Raw genomic sequence first — 18,323 nt, 5'->3', positions numbered from 1 at the left:
TGTTGCTTCACCAGGGAGAGTGGTGTTAGGCTTTTTTGATTTCCAAAAGATTCTTGTTCACCGCGAAGGGCAAAACAAGTCCGACAACCGAGGAACCATTGGAAGGACAAGGAAGTGAGTAAGCTTCGTGTTTTATATAATGTACAATAATGGGATCATGATCAGGGAGGTGGCTTGCATTTTGTGGGTGATAATACTACTCCTGTTTTGTTTACATTTTTGGCGTTTCCCCTTCTCTCCCTGGCGTTGAGCTGCCTGTCCACTGACATGGGCTGGCCGATCAGTGAAGACAATCAACCCTGCCACCGTGCCTGACATGAGCTGGGTTAGTTTTGTGTGATATGTCGTTTTTCGAAAGGCGAGAAAAAACTTGGAAACGACGCTCGATTCAGGTTGGCATGTCAGCTAGCTGTTTTGTTAACGCTCTTTCTTCCATCTCCAAAGTCGGGGCAGGGAAATGACAAAAGCCTGGCTAACTCCGGTGGGATAAAATACTGTTTGGGAGCTTGAAGAAGTCTGCAGCTTCGACCATTATGCAGTAATTTTGCTCCGTCATAGTGAATAAAAGCATTTTTAATATTTCATATTCTATTTAACACAAGACTGTTATTTGTCATGACCATACCATTTATTCAACAATTGGGGAAAAATAGTACGATAAAAAAATAGCCAGTAAAAATTTTAGAGGGATTGAAACAATGACATTTTGCTTCTCTCTGTCGCAATTTTCCTCGTTCTGAATCGTCCCCTGAATGGGCTGAATTCTAAATCAGCTGAAATTGTGACCCTGCCGACATCATCCTCCAGCTGGGGACGCTAGAGCACTATAATGACAGGCAGGGCTAAACGGCAGATTAAAAAAACTAATTTCTCCTCATCTGCGCTTTGCCAAATTGTTGTATATAGTCGAATTGTCTCAAAATATGATTCTAATTCACATAATTATGCTATTAAAGATTTTTTTATGCTGTCACAGGCACTTTAAAGTCCAAAAAATATGGTGGTAATAATCTTTGTAAATATGTAATCAATCTAATGTTGTCCATCTTCAAAGTAAAACAAGGTTTCTAAACCAAAAGCTTACTGGATTTCCACACACATGCAAAAAGCCTATTGGGGTATAATACCTGAATAAATTTGATCCCATACTCTTGCTGCAGGGAAAGTGGCGTTAAATGAAAGTTCCCAAGCAGCAGCTCCACTTCGGCATTCACTATTTGGCCTGTTGTGTTGTACTTCACCAAATATGAAACCTAAGAAAACAAAACAAACATTCCTTTTCAAACTATTTTTGTTGTTGATGTTAAAAAAATGGTTAGACTGACCTTCAAGACAACGTTGGTGCAAACATTTTGATTAATGAAATGTGGCCTCAGGTTTGCCGCTTCACTGACCCTGACTTTACTTAGAGTGCCCTCTAAAGACTGCAACATGACCGAAGCTGTCATCACTGGAATAATCTGAGAATTACACAAAGGTCAAATAATATATTAAAAAGTTGTAAAAGTGTCTGTATTTTAATTGTAGGTCGTTTGAGAGCCGTACTGATTTAAGGCTATTGTATTGTTCGTCAGTGCTTCTTGACTTATATAAACTAGTGTGTGTGTTTTAGTGGCCAAAGCACATGTGGTACGTAATAAAGGAATGATCAATTTGTCAAATTTTTTTTCACCATTCATAGCCCTTTTACTGTATATGTGTAAGCAACAGATACAGGGTTACCCCTAAATATGTACATGGTAACTGTAATCAAATTTGCATCATCTCTGCTTCTCCTGAGTCCAAAAACATGTCAAAACACCCAAGATTTCTTTTGAATGGAACAACACAGAACGCAAATGAAGACTGCTATTATTTGATCTTTAGTTAAAAGACTTCGTAGGCCTACGTAAAATTTCCAATTTCTTATGAAAATTCATGAAACACTTATTACACAACAACTTGCCTTTGAGCAATCTATTTCAGCTTTTTCAATCAGGGTTTAGGAAGAAAAAAGACTGCCCTTGCAAGCATGATTAATGATCTTTTGTTGGCAATGGATTTGTATACTTCATCCGTGTTGTTGCAGCTTGACTTCAGTGCTGCCTTTGACACTGTTATCACAAACAAATACTGGATCATCTCGAAATATACAGTACATTGGTATTACAGCCTCTGAGAAAACAAACATGCTGATTATTGGCTCGGTTAGACACATGACAAGCTCTGATAATAATAGGAAGACCCAGTACTCAAAGCGACTCCTTGTAAACCGAAAACCTTGTTTGTACTTTCATCCTAATTGTATATTCTTAGGTTGCATATTTTAAGATTACATTTTTCTATCTCCACAATACAGCAAACATATGGCTTATTTTATCAACTAGTGATGCAGAGACCGTCTTTATGTGACATCTTTTTGGATGGACTTTTACATGTAATGGTTGGCATCCATCATGGTCTGGACTCTGGACACTGGAATCTGGAAGAGGAATCTGTCACCTCCATGAAGTTGGCTCCCAATCAAAAACAAACTTAATTAGAAATTATGTCAATTGTTTGTGCTACGTTTGTGCTGTAAAAGGTTTCGTTTGTGCTGCTATGGTTTTTAAGATATTTACAATAGAAATGACACCCCTTTGGATCCATTTTGCAGTAAATAGGGGTCTTGAGATATTACTTTCAAGTGATGACGTGACTTGCAGCCCCCCATTTACTGCAAAATGGACCCAAGGGGTGCTAACACGTTTGCGCTAGTTGTTGGGACTCCCCTCTATTATTGAGAGAGTTAGTACGCTCCGTCAGCCGCGACAGAGGGGCTGTGATTCACATCATCACAAGAAATTAATCTCTATAAAATCATAGCAGCACAAACCAATTTTTTTACAGCACAAACGTAGCAAAAACAAATGGCAATATTTCAGGTCCATTTCGCAATAGACGGGGGGCTGCGTGACGTCTTCACTCGAAATTAGTATCTCAAAAATGATAGCAGCACAAATGGAAATTTTACGGCACAAACGAAGCATAAATGACCGACACCATCTTTAACCATTTTTATTCAAAATAGGGGGTTGGTTGATGTCAGATTGACATATAAAAGAATTGTAAATATCTTAAAAACCACAGCAGCACAAACAAAACTTTTTACAGCAGAAAAATTTGCGTCTGGTCGGGGGGGGGGCAACTTCACCAAGGTGAATCTGTCCCTTCTGTGGTCCTTTCTTAAGATTTCTAATATTTCTTATTTTTTTTCCACAAATGTTTTTTTTTTCTGGGAGGGTTTAGAGCAGGGGATGTCGTCCTTGATTTCCTGATTTGCTTAATATTACAGGTTTTTATTCATAATATTTTATCATCTTATTTACTGTTCATCCTTTCTTAATATTTCAAATGTTTCTAATACATAGGTATTTGTTTATGAACCCAATCTGGAATTACCGACCCATGAATATTTGAGCAGCTACCACTGTACAAATTTTAAAATCTCGTCTCATCATAAGACTTATTTTAAAACTTGAGCATTTACATAATTAAACTCGAATGTGGGCCACATTTACTGATACTGTTCATCTGTCCACATCTTTCTATCAGGCGGCGAGCAAAGTTGCTGTTGGAAGACAAGATCGGAAAGGGGCATCTGTAGAGTCCAGCATCTGCCAAAAGAGTCTCAAACCTTTAACTGCGTGTGTGCGTTTATCGGAAGACAAAATGGGCATACTTACTGTTGCACCTTCGGTATTCGCCTGTAAAAAAACAAAATAAAATTTCTATAGCAAGTCATAAAAAATATGACATTCTCTGGCACACATACACACACCAGGTATGTAGTCACATGGGCCAAGAGATTGAGTGACTTAAAAATTGACACTTTGTATGAAACCAATGTTAACAGACAATTGCAACTCACAGCATAGAGCTTGATGTTGGTGTAGGTATCTATGCTTAGGGCAGGTAGAAAGCTGCAGTCATCTTTTAGATCTACACGCCGGGAACAAAGACTTGTTCTGTCCACTAAGAAAGCTGCAAAAGCAGGGGGACACTGAAAGTTAAAGTGATCTTACTGTACATTTTTCGAAGATCAGAATAGCGTGATTTTTTTTAGGGGCCTACAAAGCAACGCAAATAATCAAGATATACAGGGTGGAAAAAAGGGAACATTTTAACAATCCAATTAAACCAAAAGTGATGGAAGATAAAATATTTTAAATGGTGTCCTCCTGCATGAATGCATTCTTGAAATTTACTGACCACTGTTGAAAAAACCTTGAGTGGATAAACAATGTGCCATTTTAAATGTTTATTTTTATTTATTTTTTTATTCATTCTTTTTTAATTTAATGAAATTGACAGTATCCCAGCTCAGATAAAGAATTAATGAGGAACACCAACAGCAGATTTCAAGAATGCATTTGTACACTGCAAAAACACACCTCCTTAAAACTAGTTAAATTCCCTTGTTTTCACACACATTTACCCTTTCACACATACATTCACACACCAATGGTGCTGCTGCCATGCAAGGCGCTGCCAACCCATTGGGTGCAAATTAGGGTTCAGTGCCTTCCCCAAGGGCAATTCAACAGTGGAATGTCATAGCCGGGAATCAAACCACTCACCCTTCGTTCGCAGGACAACTCAATCTACCAACTGCGCCACGGCCGAATATTGTCTTGTCTAAGAAAACCAAGACAATGAAAGGTTTTGTACAATGATGTGATTTCATTATTACAACTGCAGTTTGGCAAAAAAATGGGACAGAGGATGTATGTAACACAGCGTCTCCCCCGGATGGGAGCGGTACCTGCTTTGATACTCTTCTAATTCCTGAGAGGAGTCACAACACTAAGAAATGCCCTTATATGGCTATTATCATAATGTATTTGTTGCTGTCGGTTGAACAAACGTGGTATTGCTCAGTCAAATGCGTGAAATGTGATCTTTAACGTGTGTCATTCACACAAGGTCCGGCATATTGTATGTTTCAACTTTCTTTAGTTCATCTAAAGGACAAGCAGGGCACAAGTTGTCATGGTAACATTAGTAGCTATGGTTAACCAGACTCAAATTTCCATCAAATTTCCATCACACTGCAAAAACACACCTCCTTAAAACTAGTTAAATTCCCTTGTTTTCAGTGTAAATCACCAAGAAATAAGTGAAACGATCTGCCAGTGCTTCAAGTAAATTTTACTCAGATTTCTTGAAATAAAAAAAATAGTGAGCTGAAAATAAGCCCAACAGACTTATTTTATGCAATTAATTACCGTAATTTTTTGACTATATCCCGCTACTTTTTTTCCCTAATTTTGAATCCTGCGGTTTATAGTCCAGTGTGGCTTATTTGTTGATTTATTTGGGTTAAATGATAACACTTTATTTGACAGCAGTGTCATAAGACTGCCATAAAACAGTAACAATTATGACAAGACATTATCATGGGCATTATTACATGCCTATTACAGATGTCATTAAGTGTCATCCAGCAACTTATGTCACTAACTCCATTTATGTCCAGCTTGAATCTTTTACATCCTTTCAAAAGTGAGATCATTTGCCAGATAACACTAAATGGCATCTGTTATAAGCATTAATTAATGCTCATGACAGTGTCATGTCAAAATTATGATTGTTTAATAAGTCTTATGGTGCCACTGTCAAATAATGTGTTACCAAATACCATAACTTGCAATTAGTGAAACTAGAACAGTAACTGAAGAAATAATTAGCATAGAACATGAATTTTGATTGATATTTACATCTGTAGTGCTGCACTGCATGCTAGGAGGTATGTTGGACAACAACAGTGTTGACAGCAGGTGGCAGCAGAGGTTGACTCTCTCCCCAAAGAGAGCAGTGATGGCCAAATGAAGCTTCTTGAAGCAATAAAGCTTTGCCGCCAATTGGTTCAAAGCTTCATGGTGGTTCATTTAGTCTTATGACAGCCGTATGATGCCGCTGTCAAACCAAGTGTTACCGGTTAATATCTTTCGGTGTGAATATCCCATAATACAGGGAGGACAGCAGCGGCCTATAGTCCAGTGCGACTTATCTATGAAAAAATGCCATTTTCGAGTCAAATTTGGTGGGCGGCGGCTTATAGTCTGGTGCGCCTTATAGTCCGAAAATTATGGTACTACAGTATATTAAAATCTTAAAAGCTTGTTTGTCAGAAATGTTCTTGATTCAAAACATTATTTTAAAGCAATATTTCTTCATTTAGATGAAAAATGACTTGTACTGTATGTATGGGCTTAATAAGAACAAATGGCAATATTTACTTGAAGTAAATTGAATAATTATACACATAATCTGTTAACTAGTCGTTCACACACAAAACAAGATGGAGAAAATTATTTGACTAAATTTTAGAAAAATAATCTTATTAAGACGTTATAAATTTACAGTGTGCAGATGAACGCCATTTAAGATTGTCCTTTAACATTTTTAAATTCCCTCATTTTCTTAAATGACATGTTTTAAAGTTTCAATTACAAGAATTCAAACATTTTTCTTCAATCACTCTTGGTTTTATTGGATTGTTAAAAAGTTCCCATTTTTTGGGGTCACCCTGTTTAACTTCATTGTCAAAAGAAACAAAAAATGTATGTTATGTAATAAATTAATAAATGAATTGACAAAGTATTGGATCGGTACTCGGTATCGGCAGATCCTCAAAATCAGCTGTCTTGAACTCGGGTGCCAAAATATGTCATCGGGACATCCCCAATTTCTTCGGCAGTGCAGCAATAGGGGCTTCAAGTTTATGGCGTTTTTGAGTTGGTATTCGCGTTAAACAGATTGAAGGCATTTAATTAAAAAAAATAAAATAAAAGTGGATTACTTGATGACAGCATCAACTACCTGCAGGACTCTCGTCAACACAGTCAAAAGAAACACTGGAAGTTGGCAGGGAAAAGATTCCTCTTTTTCCTTGTACTGTAGCGGAAATGATTGGATCACCATACTGAAAGAAGCAAACCACAATGACAAAAGCAAATGACTCATCGATAGAGGGGAATTTAAAAAATGCAAATTTCCTGAAGACATACTTGCCTGATAATATTTGTGGAGCACAGCAGGGACGTCTGTAGCCCTATCATTCTCCTGTGAGCTGAAATCAAACCTCTTAAACTGTTTGAAGAGCGAGTCAAAGGTTCCAGCCAGTGGAAGAGTAGGGGCAGGAAAATAAAATCCATCAACACCTAAGACAAATAATGAGCAATTAAAAATAGATTTGGATATGAAGCAAATTACATCAAGTAAATTGTATTAGGAGTGTGCGATATTGGGAAAAATCCTCAATCATGATTTGGGCTATTTCATTTCACGATAGCAGTACGCGAAGATATACCTCTACTTATGAACATCTCCACAAACTGAATTTTCAGGTTACAACACGCCTAAACCGGAAAATATTGCCTCTTGCTCCGAAAGAAATTTCAGGATATGAGAGGCAAAAACATAGTACAGAACTGTAAAAGATAAATGTTACGCCATAAGATCCTGCTACCCTATTGGTCAGAATCTTTCCAATCATGCTTCAGTAACGCGATTCTGCTCGCCTATTGACCTATTGTTAATGACGTTTCAATGTGGGTGTCGCAGTATAATGACGTGCACAGGCGCAAAGGTGTTGTTCAGGGGCATTGGAAGTCACTAACAGCAGTCGCGCACAATAGCAATACACACGCATGTCAGATAGTCTACATACTACTACTAGGCTACTACAAAGACAGCGTTCTATTTCACTTACATTATGTGTTGGGGTTTTTGTTTTGGAAATAAAAGCGTCCGTGTATTATAATGCAAATCCCCGAAGCTAGACGACATAATGACACACGAACACATCCATCCATCCATCCATTATCTTCCGCTTAGTCCGGGGTCGGGTCGCGGGGACAGCAGCTTTAGCAGGGAAGCCCAGACTTCCCTCTCCCCAGCCACTTCAGCCAGCTCCTCCGGCGGGATTCCAAGGCGTTCCCAGGCCAGCCGAGAGACATAGTCTCTCCAGCGTGTCCTGGGTCGACCCCGGGGCCTCCTGCCGGTGGGACATGCCCGGAACACCTCTCCAGGGAGGCGTCCAGGAGGCATCCGAACCAAATGCCCGAGCCACCTCAACTGGCTCCTCTCAACGCGGAGGAGTAGCGGCTCGACACCAAGCCCTCCCGGATGACCGAGCTTCTCACCCTATCTCTAAGGGAGAGCCCGGACACCCTGCGGAGGAAACTCATTTCGGCCGCTTGTATCCGGGATCTTGTTCTTTCGGTCACGACCCACAGCTCGTGACCATAGGTGAGGGTAGGAACGTAGATCGACCGGTAAATCGAGAGCTTTGCCTTTTGGCTCAGCTCCTTCTTCACCACAACGGACCGGTGCAGAGTCCGCATCACTGCAGACGCTGCACCGATCCGCCTCTCAATCTCCCGCTCCCTCCTACCCTCACTCGTGAACAAGACCCCAAGATACTTGAACTCCTCCACTTGGGGCAGGATCTCATCCCCGACCCGGAGAGGGCACTCCACCCTTTTCCGGCTGAGGACCATGGTCTCGGATTTGGAGGTGCTGATCTTCATCCCAACCGCTTCACACTCGGCCGCGAACCGCCCCAGTGAGAGTTGGAGGTCACGGCTTGATGAAGCCAACAGCACCACATCATCTGCAAAAAGCAGAGATGCAATGCTGAGGCCACCAAACCGGACACCCTCAACGCTTCGGCTGAGCCTAGAAATTCTGTCCATAAAAATTATGAACAGAATCGTGACAAAGGGCAGCCTTGGCGGAGTCCAATCCTCACTGGGAACGAATTCGACTTACTGCCGGCAATGCGGACCGAACAGCCCTTACCAGGGGGCTCGGTACCCCGTACTCCCGGAGCACCCTCCACAGGACTCCCCTAGGCACACGGTCGAACGCCTTCTCCAAATCCACAAAACACATGTGGACTGGTTGGGCGAACTCCCATGCACCCTCGAGGACCCTGCCGAGGGTGTAGAGCTGGTCCACTGTTCCACGGCTGGGACGAAAACCACACTGCTCCTCCTGAATCCGAGATTCGACTTCCCGACAGACCCTCCTCTCCAGCACCCCTGAATAGACTTTACCGGGGAGGCTGAGGAGTGTGATCCCTCTATAATTGGAACACACCCTCCGGTCCCCCTTTTTAAAAAGGGGGACAACCACCCCGGTCTGCCAATCCAGAGGCACTGTCCCCGATGTCCACGCAATGTTGTAGAGGCGTGTCAGCCATGACAGCCCCACAACATCCAGAGCCTTTAGGAACTCCGGGCGGATCTCATCTACCCCTGGGGCCTTGCCACCGAGGACCTTACCAACCGCCTCAGTGACTTCAACCCCAGAGATCGAAGAGCCCACCTCAGAGTCCCCAGACTCTGCTCCCTCAAAGGAAGGCGTGTCGGTGGAATTGAGGAGGGCTTCGAAGTATTCTCCCCACCTACTCACGACGTCCCGAGTCGAGGTCAGCAGTACACCATCTTCACTATACACAGTGTTAATGGTGCACTGCTTTCCTCTCCTCAGACGCCGGATGGTGGACCAGAATTTCCTCGAAGCTGTCCGGTAGTCGTTTTCCATGGCCTCGCCGAACTCCTCCCATGTCCGAGTTTTTGCCTCGGCGACCGCCGAAGCCGCAGTCCGCTTGGCCAGCCGGTACCTGTCAGCTGCCTTCGGAGTCCCACAGGCCAAAAAGGCCTGATAGGCCTCCTTCTTCAGCTTGACGGCATCCCTTACCGCTGGTGTCCACCAGCGGGTTCGGGGATTGCCGCCACGACAGGCACCAACCACCTTACGGCCACAGCTCCGATCGGCCGCCTCAACAATGGAGGTGCGGAACATGGCCCACTCGGACTCAATGTCCCTCACCTCCCCCGGGACAAGGGAGAAGTTCTGCCGGAGGTGGGTGTTGAAACTCTTTCTGACAGGGGATTCTGCCAGACGTTCCCAGCAGACCCTCACAATACGTTTGGGCCTGCCAGGTCTGGCCAGCAACTTCCCCCACCATCGGAGCCAACACACCACCAGGTGGTGATCAGTTGACAGCTCCGCCCCTCTCTTCACCCGAGTGTCCAAAACATGTGGCCGCAACACGCACACGCACACGAACACATTTGAAAGCTAAAAGGTTCAAAAAGCTTAGGTTTAACACCACCTTTTCACAAATATCACCTTATTCAACCTGACCCGGTAGCAAGTGTCAGGTGCTGACTATGTTATTAGTAAAAAATAAATAAAAAAAATAAATAACTTTTTCAACACATATATCTATTTCTCAAAGTTAAAGTACCTGCGACAGCATAAAAAAATCTTAAATAGCATGACTATGTGAATTAGAATCATATTTTGAGATGATTTGACTATATACAACAATTTGGCAAAGCGCAGACGACGAGGAATTAAGTCTTTTAATCCGCTGTTTAGCCATGCCTACCATTATAGGGCTCTAGCATCCCCAACAGGTGGATGATGTCGGCAAGGTAATGGTTTCATCTGATTTAGAATTCAGCCCATTGAGGGGGAATTATTCAGATTGAGGAAAATGTGACAAAGAGAACAGCAAAATGTCATTGTTTCAATCTCTCTTCTCCAATATTTTTTACAGGATATTCTTTTTATCTAAGTATTTTCCCCACTTGCTAAATAAATGGTATGGTCATGATAAAATAACAGTCTTGTGCTAAATGAAATATGAAATATTCAAAATGCATTTATTCAGTATGACATGGCAAAATTACTCCATAATGGTCAAAACTATTGACTTCTTGCACTACAGTTTGGGAGAAGATTAGTTTTCCAGTAAGACAATGATCCAAAGCATACTGCAAACGCTTGACAGGAAAGGTTAAAAAAAAAAAAAGAACCGGGTAAATGTTCTTGGTTGGCAAGTCAAAGCCCAGACCTCAAGAATTTGTGGCTGGACTTGGAAAGGGCTGTTCATGCCAGATACCCGCACAACCTGACAGAGCTTGAGCAGTTTTGCAAAGAAGAATGGAGCAAATTTGCAGTGGGCAGATGTACACGACTGATTGAGACTTATTCACACAGACTCACTGCTGTGGTTGCAACCAAAGGTGCATCGACGAAATACTGACTTGAAGAGAGTGAATAATGATGCAAACAATTATTTTCATATAAAGTATATATTTTCATTTCATTGACATTACTCCGTAGAAATCTGTTTTCACTTTGACATGAAAAAGCTTTTTCCAATACATTTTTGTGTTAAAAATGCCAAATTGTCTTTTCTATGATTGATTTATGAATGCAATAAAAGGGGAAAACATCCAGAGGAGTGAACATTTTTTACACAAATCCACCCAAAAAAGTGACAGAAAAGGCTTATTAACCAAAGTCTAACACAGAACACATAACATATAATAAAAAACACAAATATGATCAACGTGACACTTTCTGTCCTCTTCAAGATTTACTTGATGCTTGAAGAAGTTCCATTTTAAGATATTTCACATCTCCAATCAAAGTGCATGACGTCACTTCCATTACGCTCACTAATAAGCTCGGTTTGAACGTAAAAACGCTTTTGCGGCGTGCTGTGTGGCTAATATACTGTAGAAACACAGAAAAAGGATGGTTAGTTTCAAGACTTACGAGAAAATGACTGGATGCAGAAACTGTGTTGATGTGCATCCTGCTGGACAAAGGACTGCAGCTCTGAGTAGCCCTCGACAGTAAACTGCAAAGCATATGAGGCAGTTGCATGGCTGCACAACTGTTTGTTTCCACTGAAAAACAAGAACAAAACATGTAAACATCCTTCAATGTGGATAAGATTTTATCTCAAAATGACGACATATTCCTATATTATTTTGCTACCTGAAAGGTAATGGATATGCTCCCGCCAAGTATCGATATTTTTATTTGATGTCTGGTGGCCATACTATGGAGGCTACCCTGACTCCGTATTCTGGGCTACGTCATTACATTTTTCCTCTTTATTTTACATATTAGATTTGACTTTATTTTTGCTTTTTTTTCCCACCAATGAGACATCGCAGCAATAACCACATGACTCCATTATACTAAACAGATGCAACAATACAGTCACATGACCACTCACAAGCTAGCAGTCAAAGGTCCTATGATCTTGCCGGCCTGTTCAATCACATAGCGTCTTTAAAGCACCATAAAATACTTCACAGAGCGTGGTAGTTTAGTGAATCCCACCCATACGCCCAGGATAAACACAGGTATATAGCCATTCCTTTACTTTCCCTCAGTAGTTTTGTTGATAATTTCTTAGAAATCGGTAATTAAGCTATAATTTATTTATTGTCCACTTCATTTTTTTTTTTGATAGCCTATGGCAGCACTTAGATGACAAAGTGCGGAGTAAAGGAGGTAATGCAACTGTAGGTGCAATTTCGGAATGCAGCGATCCATGACTGAGCCCAACATGGCATGCAATGCAGATCCTTTTCAATACTAGAGGAGCCAACGGACATCTTATCCAAACATCTGTATTCTGGCTAAGGAATTCTTGTGCATGTCGGCATCATTGGTTCCATGCGAGTGTGAGTTGTCCACAGCAGTAGAAATTGCTTGGACAAAACAAAAAAGGAACCACCTAAATTTTAAACAATGAAAAAATTTTATTGAATAAAATTTCATCAGAACAAAAAGTTCATAATCATCCTCATTTATTCATTATTACTTAGATTTTCACATTATAATATACTGTATGTTCACATTATTTAAAGATATGGACTAAGAAACATGAATGCAAAGACTTAAATGACTTTATTCTACATCAGGGGTGCCAAAGTCCGGTCCTTAAGAGCCCCTATCCAGCTTGTTTTCCATGTTACCCTCCTTGAACACACCTGAATCAAATGATCAGTTCATCAGCAAGCTCTGCAGGAGTCTTATAATAATCCTGATTATTTGACTATGGTGTGTTGGAGGAGGGAGAAATGGAAAACAAGCTGGATAGGGGCTCTCAAGGACTGGATTTGGGCACCCCTGTTCTACATGCTAGATCATAGGTGTCAAACCAATTCCATAAAGGGCCAAGTGGGTGCTGGATTTTGTTCCAACCGATACCTCGCAAACAGTTTAACCAATAAATTTTCTGTTGAAACAAGCAGCACCTGACAAAGTTTAACTGATTACCCATGTAAGAGATCAGATTGGTCAAAAGGTGTCCTCTTCATTGATTGGAAAGAAAACCTGCAGCCACTTGGCCCTTTATGAAGTCAGTTTGAAATCAGTGTGCTAGATCATCAAATCAGTGTCAGTTTGTCAAGTGGGTCGCCTGCAGGGAATTTTGATGTCCAGCAGGTGTCAGTCTTTAATGACAGTGTGTCATTGTGTCGACACGCTTCATGAGGCCTCACAGACCCATCGCTAATTAGCAGTCCCGTTTGGGTCCATGTTTGTGTGTAAAGTGAGGCTGCGTGTACGCAAGTGATTAAAGCAAGATAGAGAGAGTTCCCAGCTACACTCAGGTTGTGTTGCTGAATCAATAATATTACGAAGTGTCAAGAGTTAGATTGTCTTTTGTGTTGTTACATTCAATGTGCCTCCGTCAGCGGTGAGTAAATGAAGCCAAAGGTATTGTTTGTGTTATTTGTTGATGAGATGTTACCACTTAGCACGGAGCCAGTGTGACACCCCTAATATAGGGTGATCCCATTTGCATGTGGGAAATGTGTCATTGTGTATAGTTGAAAGAAAAAGAAAAAAACAATTTAATTTTATTAAATTTACTTTTCTAATGATGTCAAAAGTGCAAATGTCAAGGCAATATTTATGTTAAATATTATTTTTCTTTAATGAAAATAAGAAGCAGACTTAGTTGAAGCACTTCCGGGTCGGGAGACAGAAAGGAGGGGCAGACTCGCTCTCGCGCTCAGACGTTGTTTGAGCAGCAACCAGAGCGCATCGTGTCTCATTCATTCCAACTTTCACCTGTCACCAGGTTAGTAAACGGCCGGGAAATTGAGCTATATCTGTTTCAAAGTTATGCCTGAAGACGCCTTATGTTTGTTGTAAACTTTTTCAGTTTGGTTGACAACTTTTAAGGGCTAACGGACGCTAACTGTTAAAGGCTAGCGGACGCTAACTTTGTAAGCTAACGGGTAGCACAAGACAATATGTTTGACCGGGCATCGGCGCCATTTTGTGTGACGCAGTTAATTTTGAAACGTTAGTGAGCAACTATAATGTGCATATTGTTCATTTTGGAGATGTTAGAGATATAATAAGAAGAATATTGGTTAGTTAATTGCTCTTATGTGTCATAGTGGTTTTGTTAACCAAGAATATTTATCACCTAATTTCATTCATTGCAGCAAACCTGTATTAAATACAGCCATATATTAGACAATGTCTATTCTAATGCACAGAGGTGAAATATTATTTAACCAGTATTATACTGTGACCAAATGTAATTTTTATAATTACAAAACAAGTTAATTGAATAACTATTTTTGGACAAGTGGTTGTGTTGTTTAATATTGTATGTGATGTGATGATATATGAAAAGAGATAAAGAGACGTTGTTTGAGCAGCAACCAGAGCGCATCGTGTCTCATTCATTCCAACTTTCACCTGTCACTAGGTAAACATTTTTGTTACTGCGGTACACCTCGCTGGACCCGTAACAAATCTTGGGGGCTCGTCCGGGATCGGCGCCACCTTCGGGCTTGGAGCTGATCAAATGATGATATCCAGGGCCACTACCAGAGCTGATTCGTGCAGAGGAGAGCAGTGAACTGGATTGGAAGCTGATGCAAGCGAGGAGCAGTGATTCAGTCGTCGTTGAAACTTCAAGATCGTCGTCAAGAGCAAGGGAGAGCCACAGCCATGTCTGAGAGCGGAAGGAAAAGCCTAATCTGGGACATTAGGAAAAGCCTGCTTGCCTTAACGGGCGAAGAACTCTTTCAAGTCGCTGATGGCCTCGGCCCTGTGCCAGGACGGGATGCGTCAGAGCTCGATGAAGAAGATCACGAGGCCTGCTTTGAGTACATCAGTTCCTTCATGTACAGTAAGAACTTGCTTGAATTAGAAGATAGTGGTATGGCTCAGTTGTTGATGTTGAAAGATGCAATTGATACCATTGTTGCCAATCAAAGTGTACCAGCCGCACACGTTAAAGCAACATCGGAACCTCTGGCATCACAGTCAGCCGCACACACACTACCTACTCACACTCACAATGTACTAAGTAACCAAACACCACCCACTCACACACACAATACAGTAAATAACCCACCTACAAATGTAACAGACATGTTTCCCCCAGCCCAGGCCAGTATGTCGAATACTCGACTGGGTCGGGAGGCCCTGATCTCCTTAAGAGATCTCTCCTACATTCAGAGAAGGGAGTTTAAGGTGCAAGGGGGTCAGGTTGGTGATCACTCATCCGACATAAGTTACAATAACATTTGTAAACAAATGGAAGAAGGAACCAAAGAAGGTTTTATTGATGCAGAAATAGTTCGCGGGGTTTTAAGAATAATTAAACCCGGAACTTTCAAAGATATGCTTATTAATAAAGATGACCTCACTGTGGTGGAACTTAAAGGTTTCCTTCAAGCCCACCTCAGGGAAAAAAATAGCACAGAGTTATTTCAGGAGCTAATGTGTGCTAAACAAGAAGAAAACGAAACACCTCAACAATTTTTATATCGTGTAATAGGGCTGAAACAGCGCGTTCTATTCACTTCTAAGCTGTCAGATGCAGGCATTAAATACAACATACCCACTGTCCCAGACGTCTTCCTGCACACAGTGTATCAAGGCCTAGGCCACAAGCACAATGACATTCGGCGAGAGCTAAAATCACTTTTGTCCAATAGTGAAGTGAGTGATGAGGCCATCTTACGTCAAGTAATGAAAATTACAAGTGAGGAAAGCGAAAGACAAAGAAGGCTAGGCTCGTCTCGTCGTTCAGCCGCAACAAACGTGCACAGTCTAAATCTAAACCATCCCAAGAACCTTGAGAAGCAGGAAAGTTTAATGCCCAAGTCAGAGCGAGACCCAATTAAAGAGCTGACAGCCAAAGTTAATGAACTCGCCAATATGATTGAATCAATGAAACAACAGCGTACATCCCAGCAAACGTATGCGCCAAGCCAGTATTCACAAAATAAAGGCCAAAGTAGAAGAGGAAGACCATATGGTTGTCCACAGTGTGTTGTACTTCAGCGGTTAGATTGCAACCATTGCTTCTCATGTGGTGATGAAGGCCATAGAGCTGTTGGATGTTCTAAAAAGCAAAAGAGACAGGGAAACGAAGAGCGGTCACTGCAGCGGGGCACCCAGTGATCGAAACAGAAACACAGCCTCAAACCCAACCAGTAACAGCTAAGGAAAGAACAAAATAATCAGTTAGCAGCAAAATCACAATGCACCAGACAAGAGGCAGTCGCACAGCTAATTGGAAAAAAAGCTCACATACAGTGCAATTTGAATGGCTTGGTAGTAACTGCATTGCTCGATTCAGGTGCACAAGTCAGTATGGTGAGCCGTGCTTGGAAAGATAGCTACCTGCCTGATCTTCCCCTGTATTCATTGTCAGAAATCATTGAAGACCTGGACGAACCTAAAGTGTTTGCTGTCAACGGAGAGAGGATCCCATTTGATGGTTGGCTGCCCATCAAAATCAACCTTCCTGAGAATGAGGACCCCAATCTTTCAATTAATGTTCCTTTCCTGGTACATATGGAAAGACCCCTTGTTGGATTCAATGTGCTACAGGAACTCATTGAAGGCCAGCCAGAACGAATGGTGCCAGTTTTGATTGAATTACTTCGTAATGCAATGGGTGACACTGATGAGAAGGCAGAGGCGATTGTGCACTTCATTCAGACCGCAAAGCCGACCACACCACAAGGTCGTCTGCGGACAGGTGCAAAGGACTTAGTTCTCCCAGCTGGTCAAGTTTCATGGATCAAGTGCCAAGTCCCAGTAAATATGAAAACTTTTGATCGTTTGGTGTTGTTTGAAGCAGATGAAGAAAGTCAACAACTAGAACAGCTGGACTTGGGCACCGGTTTGTGTGAGATAAAACCTGCTGTCAAACCATATGTCACCATTGCAGTCGGCAACAACACGAAGCATGATATCACATTACCACGTAAAACACCGTTGGGAAAATTGCAACAGATTGATAGGCTTGTGAATGATGATTCCAGTAATGGGCCAATGTCAACTGCAACAGTTAATGAGGTCACCACGGAGCTTCAAGAGCAGTCTTCAATGTTATGGCAGCCTCCAGTAAATCTTGATCACCTGGATGAAGAACAACAACAAATTGCCAGAAAATTGCTTTTTGAGGAATCCAGAGCTTTTGCAAGAGATGAAAATGACATCGGCACCAACCCAAGCCTACAAATGGTGATTAATTTGAAAGATGACATTCCAGTGCAGAGAGCATATGTGTCAATTCCAAAACCACTGCTGAGAGAAGTAAAGGAGTACATTCAAGATCTACTTGTCAAAGGGTGGATTGTCAAGTCGAAATCCTCCTATGCTGCTCCTGTCGTGTGTGTTAGGAAAAAGGATGGCACCCTCCGCCTTTGTATTGACTATCGCCTATTGAACCAGAAAACTGTACCGGACAGACACCCATTGCCTAGAATAAGGGATCTGCTGGATACCCTGGGAGGATATTCCTGGTTCAGTATCCTCGACCAGGGTAAAGCCTACCACCAGGGTTTTGTGGCTGAAGGCTCCCGGCACTTAACTGCCTTCATCACACCCTGGGGCCTCTTTGAATGGGTGAGGATCCCGTTCGGTCTGTCCAATGCACCTGCCGCATTTCAGAGAAGTATGGAGGAAATGTTGAGTTCTTTGAGAGATGAGTGCTGTATACCATATTTGGATGATATCCTATGCTATTCAGAGTCTTTTGGAAAACATGTGGAAGTTGTGCGCAAAGTGCTTCGAGCTTTACAAAGTTTTGGTGTGAAGCTCCGACCAAGCAAATGTGAGATGTTCAAGAGAGAAGTTCGCTATGTGGGGCGCTTGGTCTCGGCTGAAGGTGTCCGCATCGATCCAAAAGACCTGGAAGCAGTACTGGCTCTCAAAACTAAGAAACCACAAACCGTAGGTGACTTGAGGAGGCTCCTTGGCTTCTTAAGTTACTATCGCTCATATATCCAGAATTTCTCAAGAACAGCCAAGTCACTATATGAGGTGCTGCAAGTGAATTCTTCAACTCAACAAGCTAATCTTCGGCAAAGAAAAGTAAAGGGGCCACAGTTGTCATCCAAGACGCCCATAATGTGGACCATAGAACATCAGCAAGTGCTTGAAGAGCTAATTGACATGTTGACAAACACCCCTGTGCTTGCATATCCCAA

The 18,323-nt window shown here is 41.9% G+C and overlaps 2 protein-coding genes across 8 annotated transcripts in view; one reads left to right on the top strand and one right to left on the bottom strand.

Annotated features, from left to right (window-relative positions):
- The window catches only part of hvcn1 (hydrogen voltage-gated channel 1), a 59,571-nt gene extending 53,267 nt beyond the window's left edge, over window positions 1-6,304 (top strand). For 5 of the 6 annotated variants that reach the window (XM_057849538.1, XM_057849535.1, XM_057849537.1 and 2 more), the window contains one exon: window positions 3,574-6,304. In XM_057849538.1, the coding sequence (XP_057705521.1) occupies window positions 3,574-3,744 (171 nt within the window). In that variant the 3' untranslated portion in view covers window positions 3,745-6,304. The remainder of the gene's footprint in view (window positions 1-3,573) is intronic. The other variant, XM_057849541.1, reaches the window with a different exon arrangement.
- The window catches only part of tctn1 (tectonic family member 1), a 60,279-nt gene that overhangs the window by 25,415 nt on the left and 16,541 nt on the right, over window positions 1-18,323 (bottom strand). For both annotated transcript variants that reach the window (XM_057849514.1, XM_057849515.1), the window contains exons 3-9: window positions 11,605-11,738; window positions 7,036-7,184; window positions 6,844-6,946; window positions 3,890-4,002; window positions 3,705-3,725; window positions 1,326-1,460; window positions 1,128-1,253 (exon numbers count right to left, since the gene is read on the bottom strand). In XM_057849514.1, the coding sequence (XP_057705497.1) occupies window positions 1,128-1,253; window positions 1,326-1,460; window positions 3,705-3,725; window positions 3,890-4,002; window positions 6,844-6,946; window positions 7,036-7,184; window positions 11,605-11,738 (781 nt within the window). The remainder of the gene's footprint in view (window positions 1-1,127; window positions 1,254-1,325; window positions 1,461-3,704; window positions 3,726-3,889; window positions 4,003-6,843; window positions 6,947-7,035; window positions 7,185-11,604; window positions 11,739-18,323) is intronic.

The sequence above is a fragment of the Corythoichthys intestinalis genome, chromosome 11, assembly GCF_030265065.1.
Source record: "Corythoichthys intestinalis isolate RoL2023-P3 chromosome 11, ASM3026506v1, whole genome shotgun sequence".
NCBI classification, from domain to species: domain Eukaryota; kingdom Metazoa; phylum Chordata; class Actinopteri; order Syngnathiformes; family Syngnathidae; genus Corythoichthys; species Corythoichthys intestinalis.
The sequence above is the reverse complement of the archived record's forward strand: the minus strand, read 5'-3'. Positions and strand labels throughout refer to the sequence as shown.